The sequence below is a fragment of the Rhinolophus sinicus genome, chromosome 3, assembly GCF_057876585.1.
Source record: "Rhinolophus sinicus isolate RSI-liver-muscle chromosome 3, RSI-T2T, whole genome shotgun sequence".
Lineage (NCBI taxonomy): Eukaryota > Metazoa > Chordata > Mammalia > Chiroptera > Rhinolophidae > Rhinolophus > Rhinolophus sinicus.
The window spans coordinates 201,950,955-201,968,935 of record NC_142503.1 but is presented as its reverse complement, the minus strand read 5'-3'; the positions used below and the strand labels follow the sequence as shown (position 1 = coordinate 201,968,935).

General features: G+C 50.0%; 1 gene segment (V, D, J or C); it reads left to right on the top strand.

Annotated features, from left to right (window-relative positions):
* Positions 1-333: 333 nt before the first annotated feature.
* On the top strand, positions 334-5,598 carry LOC141570475 (immunoglobulin heavy variable 1-3-like). The segment is given in 4 exon segments: positions 334-420; positions 504-819; positions 5,320-5,390; positions 5,474-5,598. Coding segments are annotated over 4 exon segments (558 nt in total).
* The last annotated feature ends 12,383 nt before the right edge of the window (positions 5,599-17,981 follow it).

The window sequence follows — 17,981 nt, the reverse complement described above, 5'->3', positions numbered from 1 at the left end:
TTCAGATCAAAGCCCAGAACAGGCTCAGGTGGTCTCCGTGTCATTCAAAGGTGGAGTCTCAGTGAGGACCACGTCCTGGCGGGGCTTGTTCCTCAGTGGGAGGGGCTCTGTCTGCACAGATTCAGGGACATAGCAGAGGACACATATCCTCCATCAGGGATTAGGACTTGGCCCCTCAGACGCCCACTGAACATGGTCCTGTGTCATTGAGCTTCTCTCACGTGGGCCAAGTCTTCAGGTATGAAACCCTCTGCTCATGAATATGCAAATGAGATGCGGTGGGCGGGGCTAAGTACGGACATGTCTGTGCCCTGAGAGCATCGCCCCACAGCCACACGCTCCCCGACAGACGTCCTGACAGCACAGCCCTCACCATGGACTGGAGATGGACAGTCCTCTTTCTGGTGGCAGTGGCTACAGGTAAGGGGCTCCCCAGTCCCTGGCTAATGAGGGGACCTGGGCCAGTCACAGTGGATCCACCCACTCCTGTCTCCTCCCCACAGGTGTCCACTCCGAGGTCCAGCTGGTGCAGCCTGGGGCTGAGGTGAGGAAGCCTGGGGCCTCAGTGAAGGTGTCCTGCAAGGCTTCCGGATACACCTTCACCAGCTACAATATGCACTGGGTGCGACAGGCCCCGGGACAAGGGCTTGAGTGGATAGGAAGGATCTATGGAGGCAGTGGTGGCACAGACTACGCACAGAAGTTCCAGGGCAGAGTCACCATGACCAGGGACACATCCACCAGCACAGCCTACATGGAGCTGAGCAGTCTGAGACCTGAGGACACGGCCGTGTATTACTGTGCAAGGGACACAGTGAGGTAACCTCATCCTGAGAGTGTCAGAAACCCTGAGGGAGAGGGCAGCTGTGCGGGGCTGAGGAGACGACAGAGGCAGCTGGGCACAGCCTTTCTTTGACTTAGGGTTATGGATATAGAGATGAAGGAAGTGCTTCCGTTAATTATCTATGAAAGGTTTTCAGTTCTGTGCTAGCAAACCAACTCCCAGGAGGATAAAAAATAAACTTTCTGTAGTGTTTTCTTATTTTCATTGTGTAAATATGACCCGGATGGTGGATTGGAACATGACGTCCCTCTCTGTGGTCAGAGAGATTAACTGCATTACAGTCTAAGGGTCGCAGCAGGAAGCAGAATGGAGGACAGAGAACACAGAAGCCCTGACATATGTCCCCGCCCCTAATAGTCATGAGAACACAGGCATCCACAGTCGTGTGTGGACGTGTACGACCTGCTCGTTGGTGTCTCTGGAAACTGTCCCAAAACACCACACACGGGTTTGAAAGGCAGACTTACCCTCTTACTGTTCAAGAAAAGAGCTGAACTAGGTCTAAATCACAGTGTCCCCAGGGCTGTGTGTCTCCCAGAGGCTGCAGGGCTCGTTCCATCATCAGAGCTGCATCCCTTGCATTTGGGGCTCATGGCAGGTCCCCACACGTCCCATCCATCCCTGTGTGGCTTTTGCCCCTGGAGCAGAATCTCCCCCCACCTTGTTGTCCCAAGGACGGTGTGTGGGCATCAGTGTCCATGCAAGGGGTCCCGACAGTCTCTCCATCCGAAGATTTTTAATGTATCACATTTTCAGAATTTCTTCTGTTTTTGGGTTCAAGACCTTGTTATCATAGGTACCCATCTTGGAGCAAGGACAACTTCTTACACAGGGGAGATTTTTTTCCTGCATTTGAGGACAAAATGGAAGCTCCACATGCCCTTCTTGCTCTGGCTGCTTTTCAAGTCACTCACTTTAGATAGTTATACCCCATTGTGGGATATCCTGGGGAGCCTGCCCTGGGCCCTAACAGTTTTATCCTCTGAACGTCCCAGGAAGTCTCGTGTAGTGAGAGCTGGACTCCTGGCTGTGGAGAGAGACAACGGGAGGGAAGCTGAGTGCTAAGACATCTGCAAAGGCGAGAAGGAGACAGAACAGGATGGACAAACAGGAAAGGACACTTTGCAGCTCTTTCCGCAAACCCATCAGACCAGTCCCCGTCCCTGGGGACAGGCCAGTCCTATGACACCTCTGCGTCATTGATCTGATGGAAAGTATGAATGCTTCATTTTAACAGATTGAGTGAGTTTCCCTGTGTCCCGTTCACCTTACATAAAAGCAGCATTTTCATCAGTGACCACACAGGCTCCTCCTCCTGGGTGGTCAGTGTACCTGAGGCACCACAGAGACTCAGGAGTTCACGTCCTGCAGTTTGCACAGTGGTGGGGAGCTCTTGTTTCATTGCCCTGGAGAGAATTAAGGTCACTTCTTCCAATTCATAGTCTCCAAAGCCTGGGAATCAAACCCTCAGCGCTGAAAAGAACTTGGACTTGTGATACGCAGGTGGCCTTCCGGCCATTCTCACCTGGCAGGTGTGTGGGGCACAACTTGTGAACACAGGGCCTAAATGTGCAATGTGGCTGCTTTCAGGGTGGCGTGTGGAGGGACAGAAGGAGCCAGATACCCGAGTACACGTCATCCTGATGGTTTGGGTGGGATCCCTTTAATACTTTAATGATACACATGAAATAAAGGACCTTGGCTCACAGACAGGGTCACAGTAGAATCTGTAGTTCTCAAGATATGAACTATTTCATGAGTCATGTCAGTGTCTCCAGCCTCTACGTGCTGTGTCAGTGTGTGAGAGTAGAACGCATGTGAAATAGCTGCTATAGAGGGCCTGTCGTCAGCCTGCGGCAGCTGTAAGCTGGGTCCTGCTGCCCAGCTGAGCCGGTGCACAGGTTTGGTGCACACATACACACACACACACACACACACACAGAGTCTGTGTCATGGGGCACCTGAGTCAGATGCAGCTGCAACAACTGAGTCTCATGAGATGGGGGTGACCCACAAAACACCTGGTGAGCCAGCAGTCACCTGAGCACAGAAGGTCATGATATAGTCACTTAGTCTGCTTCGGAAGTTTGAATGTTCCACCTGTGGACTCAGACCACAGTTTCATTGCAATGCTGTTCAGATATGTCACCAAGGACGTCCAGTGTCATATCTGCTCCAGTGCTCAGGGGACATTTTTCTCCTGTGTCCCTCTGTGGGTAAGTACAGTCCCTGAGCTTGTGTAGAATTCCCTGGGCCAGAGTGACTCAGCAGCAGAAGAGGCCGAGTGATGTCTGTGTTGTCATGGACACCACACCCTGTCTGTCACCAGCATGTCCCCTGTCCACCAGGTGTTCACATCGGCAGGAACAAAGCCTGGTGCTTTTGCACTATTGAGGTGTCGACATAACCAGCAATCACATTGGTTAGTTAATGTCACCAGGGTTTGGTAAACTGGCATAAGAGGGCGTTTGGTGTCTGCACAACCTGTTGAAAAAGAGACGGTTAATAAGAGCAGGACACCGGTTGAAAAGGAGTCATAGTGGAAACGCAAAGAGGGAAGGTGGACAGAAAGAGACATGCACTCCCCAGGCAGCTTTAGAGTAAATAATAAGTGTGAGAGGTGTTAACTCGTAAGAGAATGGTTTCCTACATTTTCACAGAGTGTCCATGAAGGTTATTTTAAAGAAGAAGTGAAAACCAAGTGTCCCAACCTATGACTTTGGAAACGCTGTCTCATCGTGGTGCCATCTGCTCTGGGGCCTGGCCAATGGCCCTGGCAGTGCCCGGTTCCAGGTCACCTGCAGGGACAGGCTCCAGTGGTCTTGGTGTGAAGACCTGGGTCTATTTAGAGTGGGCGGCATGGATGCAGGAGGCCTTCTCTGTTCCTTGGACGGCAGTGCAGGTGGTCAGCAGCCCCTCGAAGGTCTTTCCCAGGAAGCTGACCGTGTGTTTTCTTCTAAAGTCTTGATGGACACCTGGTCCTGAGTTCAAATGGACAGCAAGCCCTGTAGGTCGGGGGAGGTTACGCCTCTTACCTGCTGGCGACACGCCTCACGCACAGTAGGTGCCTGTGCACTTAGCCCTTCACTGCATCCGATCGTTCATTAAGCTCCTATCAGGTTCACTTAATCCAGGAATGAAAGGGTGACAGGAGCCAGCAGACCCTGGTTCCCTGAACATATTTCAATGGGATCAATCCATGTCCCCTCAGTATCAGTCATGTTTGCTTTTGTTCTGTTTGTCAAAGCAGGTCACACACCCAGGCCGAGTGTCAGTGTGGGAACACAGCACATGTGCTAGCTACAAAGAGGTAAGGGAAATTTGGAGTTCCTTAACACAAAATTCAGCCTCTGTGTGTGAGTGTGAGTGTGTGTGTGTGATTCTGTGAGGGTGTGTGTGAGTGTATCCCACTGACGACCAGATGTGGATGGGCTATCAGCTCCATGAGTCTGCACCCGCAGATATAGTCAGACGTGACCTTCAACCAATGGAACCCAAGGGCGATAAAAGGCCCCCAAGGCCCCTGAGCTTCGGAACTCAAGACTATGTCAGTGCATCTGGCAGCCCCTGGGAAAGGGCTCCCTGGGTGTTTCATAAAGCCCTTGCATGGACACAACCTTCAGAGTCATTGGGGTTTAGGGAGGACAATTCACTGTTTCCGGAGATGAGGTCAAAGCTTGTGGTGCCCTGAGGGAGCATTGTGAGGTCAGGGCACAGACATTTAACACTGGACTAGAGACTCTAGAGGTCATGCCCTGTGAGCTCTGACAGGACCCTCCCCTGCAGGGCACAGGCTGGGCTGCAGGGGGCGCTCAGGTCCCACCAGCAGGGGCTGCAGCCCCAGGAGCAGGTGGGGAGGGAGAGGGGAAGGGGTTTCCTCTGAGGGCCCAGGGCTTCCTTCCTCTTTATAAAAACATCTAAAACAAGGTTTGTGCAAGGACCGCTGAAGTGTCTGTAAATATCCTATTGGGAGAATTTACCGAACACAATGGGCAATAAAATCAAGTTTAAAATGGGGTTTCCATGACTTCAAGATGTCTTTAGAGCAACAATCAGAATGACAAGGATGGTTTTACCAATTTGAAATTTTCAAAATTTGGGGACACACCCTGACCCCCGATTTGAGACACTTAGGTTAAAGCCCAGAACAGGCTCAGGTGGTCTCCGTGTCATTCAAAGGGGGTTCTAGGTGACGATCGCATCCTGGGCGTTTGTTCCTCAGTGGGAGGAGCTCTGTCAGCACAGATTCAGGGACCTGGCAGGGGACACATATCCTATAACAAGTATTAGGACTTGGACCCTCAGACGCCCACTGATCATGGTCCTGTGTCATCAAGCTTTTCTCAGTTGGGCCAAGTCTTCAGCTATGAAACCCTCTGCTCATGAATATGCAAATGAGCTGAGGTGGGCGGGGTTAAATGTGGACATGTCTGTGCCCTGAGAGCATCGCCCCACAGCCACATGCTCCCCTACAGACGTCCTGACAGCACAGCCCTCACCATGGGCGGGAGATGGACAGTCCTCTTCCTGGTGGCAGTGGCTACAGGTAAGGGGCTCCCCAGTCCCTGGCTGATGAGGGGACCTGGGCAAGTCTTGGGGGATCCACCCACTCCTGTCTCCTCTGCACAGGTGTCCACTCCGAGGTCCAGCTGGTGCAGCCTGGGGCTGAGGTGAGGAAGCCTGGGGCCTCAGTGAAGGTGTCCTGCAAGGCTTCCGGATACACCTTCACCAGCTACTGGATGCAATGGGTGTAACAGGCCCTGGGACAAGGGCTTGAGTGGATGGAACGGATCTATGCATGCAATGGTGGCATAAGGTATGCACAGAAGTTCCAGGGCAGAGTCACTATGACCAGGGACACGTCCACCAGCACAGCCTACATGGAGCTGAGCAGTCTGAGACCTGAGGACACAGCCTTGTATTACTGTGCAGGGGACACAGTGAGATGACCCACATCCTGAGAGTGTCAGGAACACTGAGGGAGAGGGCAGCTGTGCGGAGCTGAAGATACGACAGGGACGGTGAGTCTCTTGACTTCCTCACACAGAGTCAGGAACCTGAGACGAGGACTGAGACTCTCACGGGCACCTCAGTCATTCAAGGAAAGGTTTCCAGTGTCCAAACGTCCTCAAGAAAGAACTAGAGAAAGCCTTTCCTGAAAGGTCCTGTCATGTGTCACTGTCCTTGCAGTGGGCACATCTGGAGCCTCCGTGTTCTCTGAGTGAGGGAGGTTATTTCAGGTATCACGTGGGATCACTTGGTGGGAAGATTCTGGGATTGGCCTGCAGTGTCTCCCTATAACTTTCTCTCACTTTCCCCTATTTGTGAAAAATGGAAATGAGTTTGGGAGAAAGTGTACATATAGAATTCAAGGGTGAATTTCTGCTCCTCACCTGTGATCAAGCACCACACACATGACACGTGATGGACCATCATGACACATGGTGACATCATAGGTGACAGGTGTGTCAGGTCAAGCACAGTCTACGTCAGCTCACAGTCCCCTCAGCCTCTCCTGCAGGGGTGAGTTCCTGAGAGGCTTCTCCCCTCAGACCCCAGCCTGCGGGTGTCCCTGTCCCTGGGGGTTCTGGGGGTCCTCACACAACAGGGAGCAGCAGGGGGAGACCCTTGATGATGTGAGACTCAGTCCAGCCTGTTACTTCCAAGGACAAGTGAATCTAATTACCTCACACTCGGGGCTCAACTCTAGTCACATTTATTCCTTCACACTCTGGGGCTCAGAGCATGTAGGCAGTTTCACTGGAAGATACCAAGGTGTTGGCAGGACCACACATGCCCCGGAGGGTCTGGGGAAGCGCTGTGGTCTGACAATGAGTGTGTTGAAATCCTAAACACCAGAGAGGTTGTGTTAGCGGGTGGGGACTTGGGTGGGGGGGGCTAGGTCATCAGAGCGCAGCCCTCAGGAAGAGCCTCTCTAATGAGCCCCAGACAGTTTACTTGTCCCTCCCACCCTGTGAGGACACAGCAGGAAACCACAGGAAGTGAACCAGGCAGAGGGCCCTCACCAGTGGTGACCATGTGGGGTCTCGGTGTCGGATTGTCACCTGCAGAACTGTGGGGAATGTTGTTTATAATGTAAACATGATATGGAACTTTTTATAGCAGCCCAGATGGAATAGAATGGTAAAGACTGTTTATTTTTATTTTCCAGCTGCTAGAGGTGCTTTCCTTGATCCCATGTCCTGTTCCTCCAACGTCGCACCAGGAGGAGGTCACCTTCCATCAGAGGTCACATTGCTTTCTTCTCCTGGATCTAATCTCCCTCTGCCTCCCTCTGCTATGAACACGGTGGTTGAATTAGGAGTCACTCAGAAAACACAGGAAAACCTTTGCTTCCCCTGGTGCCTAAATGAACCAAGTATGACAAAGGCCTTTTCCCATGTTACGTTCACAAAGTCCAAGCGTGACTCAGACCTTCTCAGTGCTCCCTCAGCTTCCTAACAGTCACCTCCAGGACCCAGGCCAATTACAGCTACAACATGCCAACACCCCCTCAAAAGCTCATTCATGAAAACATGAAATCCAGCCTGAAATGTATCTGAGTGCCATAATCTCAAAAGTCCCAAATATCACCTCGGAATCAGTTATGGGTCATAGTTTGGGTGGATCTATCCTGGGGTAAAATCCTCTCTGTCTGTGACACTAGAAGACAAGTTGTCTCTTAAAATACGTTTTGAGCAGTCATAGGATAAGAGTTACGGACTTTTGCATTCCAAAGAGATGAAATGGAGGGGTCAGGTAATGATGAATTCTGTGCACAGGAGGGTACACAGCACTAGGGCTCCAAGCGTCCCACACTGATGCTGGATAAAGGGGAGGGGACACAGTCTGTCTGCAGGGGCTTTGGGACAAAGGCGCACGCGCACCACCAGGGGGCGCTCAGTACTCTCTCAATTCACGTCCCGGGAGGAGTTGGCTGAGGGCTGTCCTGTCAGGGTTTGGTCTCCGTGCTCCTTAAACCTCCTCCTGACATTCACGCAGCAGAAACTGTTTTCTAAACGTTCTGGAAACGCAGAAGTGTCCTCCATTTTTTATGTATTAGGACATTATTGACTATATTCCCCATGCTTCTCTACATATCTGTGTGACTATTTTTCAAATTATAGCTGACATTCAATATTATATTAGTATCAGGTGTGCAGCGTAGTGGTTACACATTATATACTTTATGAAGGAACCTCCAATAAGCGACTGCCCATCTGACACTACACAGTCGTCACAATCCTGCTGACTGTATCCCCCGTACTGTACTTTCCTATTTAGAATAAATACGCTGTCACCATGGTGATGTGCACAGTTCCCAAGGGCCAGGCACTGCGATGACTTCCTCTCCTATAATCATGTAACAGCCATGAGTGAGGGACAGCAGGGACTTCTATGTCATAGATAAATAATCAAACTTCAATAACAGCATTCCTCCTGATGTTGGGTGTTCCCGAATTTAATTTACTTCACCAATTATTCTATTATATTAATAGCTGAAGCTCTTTCATGACAGTCTAGGCAGAGAGACTCTGTGGAAATGGCCCTTGTGGTTACTGAAACCCCACAGCCTCTCCATCAGCTCCATGACTCTCTCTCTAACTTCTCAGGGTCTCCAAGTCCCAGGGATAGAAAATCATCCTGTCAACACGTCCGTCTTCTTGGTCTCCTTGAAGGTCAGGAAGCCAGAGGTACCCAGGGCCGAGGGCACCACCACCACGTGTACACCGAGTGCACTCTCACAGGATGTGCAGCCCGGGGCCCCTTTCCCAGGGGCACATGTGTCCCCAGACCCCATGATCATCTCCCAGGAAGAAGAGCACATCCACCCCTCACTGCTGTCCAGCTGCCCGTATAGCTCAGCATGTGCAGCTCAGGAGGCAAACACTGAGGTCTGGGACTGACGGTGATGGGAGGTGAGGGCAGGTGTCCTCCTCCTCAGTGTCCTGGTGGAGACCCAGGGGGCTGTTTCCACAGGGCAGTGACGTGGTGTGGGGATGCTGCAGGCTGGTGAGGACACACCATGACGTTGTCAGAACTGACATGACTTTGAAATACAGTTAGGAATCTAATTTATAATATAGACAGATTGGGGATTCTGGTGGATTGTCAGTCTGTATGTTTCAGCAAGGATAATTTAGGTGTTATTTTAGTTTTCTACTTCGAGGAACATGTATGTGTACAATTCACTAGATACAATGTGACTGACAATATACATTTTCATCTTCCCACTGCTATGTTCACTTACCAGTAGATTTAGTATCATTCACTCAATTTTATATTGAGATGACACTTGTCCATATGCATCAAAATAGAACATTTCCAAATAAACCCACATGACTGCACTAAGAGTTAAACATGTTCGTTCCCCACTGTGAAGTCACAGCCCCACACTACTGACAGGGTCCCTTCTCCCTGCCGTGGTGGCTCTTTCTCTGCCTGCTAGTCTCCTGCACAAGAAGCCCCCTGAGCTGGGCATCACCACAAGTCCCTCAGGTGGGACACTGGGAATGATGCCCTTAGAGGACAATGGGTGGGGCTGTTCCTACTCGTGCTCCTGCTTCCAGGTCCAATAAAACGCCTATAGATTCAGGTAATACCTGCATCCTCCTGCTCTGTGACATTTACTGTGGTCAAATATGCATCATTAAAGCCACTACAAGGAAAAAAATAGAAAATTAGTGAGGAAAGACTCACAGACAGACAACAATGTACAAAAGGTCGCACTTATGAACAATTGCATCTGCATGAACCCAGATTCTCCACATTCTTAGGTAAATACTACCGTGCAGAAAATCACACATGTTCTCATTACAGGAAGAGGTTCTGGAACCTCACCTGGCATGTCCATCCCTGCCCCGGAGTGGAATAGGGGAGCAGTGGGGTCCATGGGGAGGGTACAGGGCTCCCTCTCAGCTGATATGTGCCCTTGGACACGTCACACGGCTCCTCTGGGCTGCCGTGTGTAGCTTTATCTGTGCAACATGAAGGTGGATTGATACCTCGGTCACTTGTTCTGGGTGCAAACATACAAATGAAATGAGGTAATGGGTGCTGAGCACTCACTCCAGCACCGTCATGTATAGAAATCATGTTTTCATGACCTCTCACGTGACCACCAACTAACCAGGACACTCACGCCTGCATGAGGCCCTGCCCTTGTATAGGCGTCCAACCCCGGAGCTCCCTATATGGATGGAGGACATGCAAATAGGGGCCCCTCTGCTGATGAAAACCAGCCCAGCCCTGACCCTGCAGCTGTGGGACAGGAGCCCCAGCCCCGGGATCCCCAGGTGTCCCCATTCCGTGGTCAGGACAGAGCACAGACGACACACCATGGAGTTTGGGCTCAGCTGGGTTTTCCTTGTTGCTGTTTTAGGAGGTAATTTATGGAGAACAGGAGACTCTGAGTATGTGAGAGAATATGAGTGAGAGAAACAGTGTGTGTGTTACAGTTTCTGACCAGGATGTCTCTGTGTTTGCAGGTATCCAGTGTGAGGTGCAGCTGGTGGAGTCTGGGGGAGGCTTGGTGCAGCCTGGGGGGTCTCTGCGACTCTCCTGTGCGGCCTCTGGATTCACCTTCAGTAGCTACTGGATGCACTGGGTCCGCCAGGCTCCAGGGAAGGGGCTGGAGTGGGTCTCAGCTATTAAACCTGATGGAAGTAGCACATACTACGCCAACTCCGTGAAGGGCCGATTCACCATCTCCAGAGACAACGCCAAGAACACGCTGTATCTGCAAATGACCAGCCTGAGAGCTGAGGACACGGCCGTGTATTACTGTGCGACGGACACAGTGAGGGGAAGTCAGTGTGAGCCCAGACACAAACCTCCCTGCAGGGGACAGGGGGACTGGGCTGCAGGGGGCGCTCAGGACACCAGGGGGCGCTCGTGACAACAGGGGGCGCTCAGGACACCAGGGGGCGCTCAGGACACCAGGGGGCGCTCAGGACACACCGAGCACAGGAGCAGCCCAGGAGCAGGTGTGGGGACAGATTTCCTCTGAAATTTCTCAGCTGCCCTCAGGGACAAATCTGAACCATCTTTGTGACTCTAATGTCTCCTATTCTCAGCAGCCAACAAAGTGGAAACTGTTTGCAATAACATATGACCAGTCACTGGGGCCTTTCCTTCACCAAATTCCTGTGTGTCCTGGTTGTCTCAGAGAGACCATCGCGAGGGCTGTCGTCTCCCTTGTGGTTGGGAAACGTTTCCCACCCAGAGAGACCCAGCACAGTCCTGGCCCCTGTGTGCTGAGCTCAGGCTCTGTGTCCCCCACATGCCCACTGTGTCCCCACAGGGACCCTTCTTCCCACAGGCACACAAGGCACCATGGGGGTTCAGTCCCCTAGGACCTCCACCATCAACGGTCTCTGTCTTCCCTACAACACTTTACCTTTAACGTCTTGTTCCTCATTTAGTCAAATCGATGTTGAAACTCACCCCAACATCACCTTCTGTCACCTGCTGTCCTAATTCTCCCTCAATCTGTCCTAGACCCTGAGCTCCATGGGGCTGGAGCTCTGCTCACACTCCCAGCTCTGCCCACAGTACCCGTCACAGAAGGAGGTCCAGTAACTACGTCGGCATTCACGTGCCCCCACGTCATCTCCTAATTCATCTACCATGTGTGTCCATTTGTGGGCACCACAGGGCAGGTTACACTCACTAGGGTTTCCAGGTGGCCCTGCTGAGCTCACATGTGATGGAAACACGACTCATGGTGACACAGGCACTATTGCAGGACAGGCCTGTGTCAGGTGGGGGCACAGCTGGCTGCTGACCACGAGGCACCACTAACAATTCAGAACCCTTATGACACAGGACATTCTTATAGAGCCCCCTGTACAGAGCATGGTGGTGGACACCTCATGAGTCACAATGTTGAGACAGGTCAGGGAACATACGTGTAGTGCGTGTGCTGGTCTCTTGTCACGTCTCAGTGACCAGCCCATATGTATAGTCAGATATTTGTGAGCTAAATTATGGGAAACACATGAAGTAGGACAGAACCCACAACTGGAAGTATGTTTAGGAGAAACTTTAAAACACAGCAAAGGCAGATGAGCTGAGTGCACTTGGGAAGCTGGATAGAGAATAGAGAACCATGGAGTGTTACTCTCAGTGAAAATACATAAAATATTGTTTCCTGACTTGTCTGAAGATTTACTCACTTTTTCTAAAAGTATCAATTTGGTTGTGCCCATCTAGGACTAATCACCAAACAATGACACTTTGGAGCCAAGCAGATATTACACATTTCTGCAGTTAAAAGGATTGGAACTGATGAAAGGTGTTCTCACCACAGGTCTTCACATCCTATTCTCTTTCCAGGGAAAACACTGACCTTAAATGTCAGTCTTTCATCCCAAAGTCCTTGATAGAAAGAAAGGAATCCTGACAACGTGCCTCATGCAGCTTGTGTGGCTCAGCGTGACCACCAGGGGACAGGTCACTTCCACAGTCCTGCACCAGGACACCTGGTGGGATGAGCCCAAGTTGGTATCACAAGAAGAAGAGACGCTTTCTTGTTGCAGAACGAGGCTAAAGATGTGGGGGTCGTTTTAAACCATTAAACTGAAGAGACTGAAAAACAGGATTTGTGCATTACTGAGAGTGTCTGCTGTGCTCTCATGGTCACTACATTCCTAAACTTTAACAAGGGCCCCTCACACTGATTTGCACCGGGCCCTGACATGGCACAGTCTGTCTGCTGGTGACTTCGGCTTTAGACCCACTTAAGGTCTTTGCTGTAAGGCCTCGCCATACTCAGGAAGACATCCATTCAGAGGGGTCGATGCAGGTCGGTGTAATCAGAAGTGTTGAGATTTCCCATTTAGGGAACCCCATATGTTTCCATTTCTGTCTGAAATGGAAACTAAGAGACTAAGGAGCATTTGAGCTTCTCACAGAAGTGGTCCCTCATTACTCTGAAGAACTTTTCTGTGTCCACTCCTCATGGGGACGGCCCAGCATCCCTAACCCAAGGTGAACAGGATTAATTCACTGTGTCGTGTAGGCCGTTCCACCTGTTAGATCTGTTTTTATAGAAGCTAGCCTTCTCTCGTCCACCCCATTGTGTCCTGGATAAATATGATTCATCTTCTTTATCAAATAGAAATGAATCATGGGGGAGGGGAAGAGAACTCACACTGTCGACCCATGAGTTTATAGGAGCCCCCGCCCAGCACACAGTGTCCAGCCTACAGCCCCACCCACACGCCCACAATGATGCCTGAGCCCGAGCTGACAAGCAGAGGCGAGCTGAACCCCGAGTCTGGAAGAGAATTTGGGTGCTGGTACCTGGGATGGTCAGGGGTCTGATTAGGAGATTCCTGGGGGTACGACTCTGTTTCCCAGGCCTGTCTCCATGGTTCATGGTAGAGGATAGAGGACGATGGTTTTTCCGCATAAAATGTGGACAGAACAAGGCAAGGAGCAGCTGCTGGGAAAGCAGACAGGCACCTCCTGCATCGTGTGTGTTCATGCATTTTATCACCTTATCTACTTATCATGTTTCCACATCTTTACAGACCTTCCTGCTGGGGAGAGACAGCCCCTCGTGGGTCCCCAGTCCTCAGGGCAGCACAGCCCAGGCTGGAGCAGGCCTTTCACACACACACTAACCCACCCAGAGCACCGCCTCGCTCTGGCCCGCACACCAGGACACACTTCCTCTGCCTTCATCATCCCAGGCCCAGGTGCCCGGCACAGGGAGACGCCCCTCATCTCTGAGCTACTGACATCACTCACCTGGTCCATCCAAAGCTGGTCACCTGCCTGCCCCTCCTTTCCCAGGGAAAGGCCAGTGAGACCAGGTCCTCAGCTGCCCCTCGCTCCCTGTCTCCTGCCTGCTGACCCTCTGGTCCTTCCATGTGGTCTCACGTGGCCCTGTCCTGTTTGTAGGACCTGTGAGTGTGATAAACTCTGTTTTCCCCTGGTCCCCTCCTGTGTGTCCTCTGGTGGCCATGCCTGACTGACATCTCATGAAGAATGCAGCCAATTGGTATGAAAGCAGGAAGGTCTAGTATTGAGAGGGGGTCTTAGAGACGTCCTGTAACTGCCTGTCGTCACGACTGGCTGTCTCGCTTGGGCTCTGCCATCTGGGAAACCTCAGTGTCATGTGGGGTTTCCTGTGTGTGTCTCTGTTCTGCTCTCTGTGGCCTCATTTGGAAACAGTCAACACCTCTTGTCCTAAACTGTGGGCAAAGGTAGGTGTCTGTCACAGGTTGGGGTGTTGTGGGGTCAGAGCACCTGCCTAGAGGCCTCGGAGCTGAGCCCAGACTCTGGGAACCTCCCTGAGCAGAGAAGAGAGAGAACAGGCTCAGCCCTGTCCTGGGACGGGCTTCATTGACCTTTAACCTATGTCACAAAGGGCCAGTGGTCAGCACACTCCAGCCCTGGGCATCAGAATAGACAGTGGGGAACGAGGAAGCTGCAGGTCATGAGCACATGTCCCTGAGTCATCAGTGACCCCACAGCCGACACCACCTGTCCCCCCTGACGTCCATCAGAAAGGGATGGGGGGTCCCCAGTCCTCAGACCAGGATGTGGGCTTCCTGGGACCTACAGATGATTGACATGGAGACAAAGATCTGTCTGCAGCCCTTCTCAGGATGCTCCAGAATCCAACCCTGCCAAGTGTCCTGTTATTTTAGTTACTACTGAAGAGTTTCTGAAAGTGGGAAGAGACTTGTGATGCGGCTACAATAATCAAGACTGTGTGGCTTGGTGGAGGGAGAGACACACATCAATGGAGCAGAATACGTGGGACCTTGGATAAGCCAAGGGTTTCATAGATAGGACACGCAAAGCACGGACCTTCGAAAAGCATGTGCCAATTTTTGTAAATGTAATTTTTCATACTTAAAATTTTATTTCAAGAAAATTAATATAAAAATCCACATTACAAAATATACTAAGATAGGTATCTTATAAAACAATGTATATAATATGGAAAGATTATTTACGGCTTATCAAGAAGTGAGACAAACCACATATAAATGTCCAACTTCTTTAATGATTAGTCTTCAACCCTGACTGTGCAGGGAATCAGTTACTCAGAGAAAAATGAAGTCATATGAGCTCAAAAGAAGTAGGCGTGGGAAGGACTGTTTGTGTTTCTGATATATTTACAATAAAGCTGACACGAAATTTTATTGTAGTTGAATTTTTATCTAGAAACGTTTGGAAACTGTGAATATATTTAATGTGTTGGTTGTAATAATGTGTCTGCACAGAATGCTGATAACTTTAATAGGCATTACAAATACCCATAAGTTTTCAAAACTGGTGATCCACTCACAAAAGTACAGTATGTCTTGACCTTTTGCTGTGTATCTTACAGACCAAGTGCTCTTTCATCCCAGACTCAGAGGCTGTAGGAATTCAAGAGAGAGACCCTACTGGGCCCCATAAGGACCAGGGGAGCCTGACTCAGTCCCTCCCCACTTATAGGAACAGGCTGCCCCACATGCAAATTTCTCCTCAGGCTCCAGGGTAAAACCCCCCTTGGGCTGTGAGCTCCCAGCTCTCTCCTCACACAGGCTGAGGTCTCTGGGGAAGGCAGAGCTGTGGTCTAGAAGAAGATGACACTGCTGGGTCTTCTCCTGTGCCTGGTGACAGCCCCCCAAGGTGAGGGTCTCAGGTGTCAGACACGGGTCTGTGGGATGGATGTGACTGCACGTGAGTGACAGACTGATTCTCCTTGTCCCCAGGTGTCCTGTCCCAGCTGCAGCTGCAGGAGTCGGGCCCAGGACTGGTGAAGCCCTCGCAGACCCTGTCCCTCACTTGCACTGTTTCGGGGGGCTCTGTCACCAGCAGTTACTATTGGAGTTGGATCCGCCAGCGCCCTGGTAAAGGGTTGGAGTGGATGGGGCTCTGGACAGGGAGCACAAGCTACAACCCAGCATTCCAGGGCCGAATCTCCATCACTGCTGACACATCAAGGAACCAGTTCTCCCTGCAGCTGAGCTCTGTGACTTCCGAGGACACGGCCGTGTATTACTGTGCGAGGAACACAGTGAGGGGAAGTCAGTGTGAGCCCAGACACAAACGTCCCCGCAGGGGACAGGGGGCTGGGCTGCAGGGGAGGCTCAGGACACCAGGGGGCGCTCAGGGTCCATGAGGCTGTGCTCAGACCACCTGGGGCACTTGTGACATTTGAGATCAGGAAGGAGCCTGAGGGCAGGTGTCACAGGGTAGGAGGGACAAAGGGAGAGAGTGTCCTGTCACCATGTAGCCACCTTAATTTAATTAAAAATATGTACCACTAGAGACCTCACCACTGCATCTATTCGAAAGTGTATTAACTATTCAAAACAATAGATATTTACACGTGGCACACACATATATATATATTTTGCTTCATCTCTTAAATTGCGTCAGTATTGCGAGTAGGAGTCACAGCTGACAGTGAAGTAAATTCTCAGAATGCAGGTCCCTGTCTTGGCAGCCATAGGAATCTTCAGCTGAAATAATAATAATAATAATAATAATAATAATAATAATGTAGCATAATAATAAATACCACATGTTTATTTGTATAATATTAGGAAGAGTTAACTTTTGGCATATAAAATTAATCTGAATTGGAATGTAAATCTCCAATGTTGTTTTCCCACAGACCCTGAGAACATAAACCACAGTTTGCCATGTACAATGTGCACCTTTTTGCCCAAATGTGTGAGGGAAAAACAAGGATGAGCATTATACACGGGAAGGACTAACTCCGTATCTGTATGAATGTCTTTGATTCTTTTGTTTATGCTTGTGAATTAATGGTGTAACACTAGAAATCCATAAAGCTATTCTTATGGAAAATAACACTCTGGAATAGGATAGTCAATGTTGCTGAACTTACAACGAACTTGCAACGATGAAGAGATCTTGGCCTTCTGTGATGCATAAATATCGTAAATTTGTTGCCAGTACATAAAATTTCTTGTACCTTGTATCTGTTCTGTGTTTTGCAATTATTTGTTATGTAAAATTTCTTGTACAATATGTTTAAAAACTGCTGACATTCCTCTATAATACAAAATCAAGTACATGTAGGTAAACAATTAAAGCTGTGACTTAAAAAATTAAAACAAAAGATACCAGAGGCCACGTGGCTTAAACAACAGTAATTGATTATGACAGCTGTGGAGGCTGGAAAGTTCAAAATCAAGGTCCCAGCTGATTTAGATCCTGGTGAAAGGTCTGACCTGGCTCGCACCTGACCATGTTCTCACTGAGTCCTTACATGCCTTAAATGATGGAGGGAGATCTCTCTCTTCCTCTTTGTAAAATGCTCCAATCCTATTGGAGTTCTACCACCACATTCTGACATCGTGTAACCTTATTTGCCGACTCAAAGCCCTATTTTACACCCCACCATTGAGCATTAAGACTCCAACATATAAATTTATCAGGAGCCAATTCAACCCATAATATCCTACAAATTATATACCAGAATGTATGATCGCCAAAATATATGCCTTCCCCACATGAAAAAGACATTAACTGCCCCAACAATCCAAACACTCTTACTCATTTCAGCACCAGCTCTAAGGCTAAGGTCCAAAGTCTCACCTAAGTATAGTGTCATCAGATCCTGGTGACGTGACCTGTGATTCATCCTGAGGCAAAATTCCTCTCCAGCTGTGAACCTATGAATCCAGACAAGTGACATGATTCCAAAATGTGATGGTGGGTCAGGCATAGGGGAGACGTTCCCGTTCTGAAAGTGATGAACAGGAGAGAAGGAAGGAGTGATGGCCCCAACCTGGTCCACAACCTGCCGGGCAAATCCCATGTGATATTAAGGTTGGAAAACAGTCCTCTTTGGCTGATGTCCCTCATTCTGTACCCAACGGGGTGGCAGTCCCAAGTCCCGACCCCACTCACGTGGTGTCTCACTTTCTGGACCCACTAAGGAGGTCTCATCATGGCTGTTATCGCAGGGGTCACAAGTACCAGACTCTGCCAGGAGGGGTCCAACCCAAAGGATGTGGTTCCAGGTTGTGTCACCTTTTGAAATCGAGGGGATCGTTTAAGTCTTTGAAACTAAGGAGTCAGCCCTGGTGACCTCTAAATTTCATTCAAGGTCATTCTTCCTTTACCTAAATCATATTGCATCTTCACTGCCAAT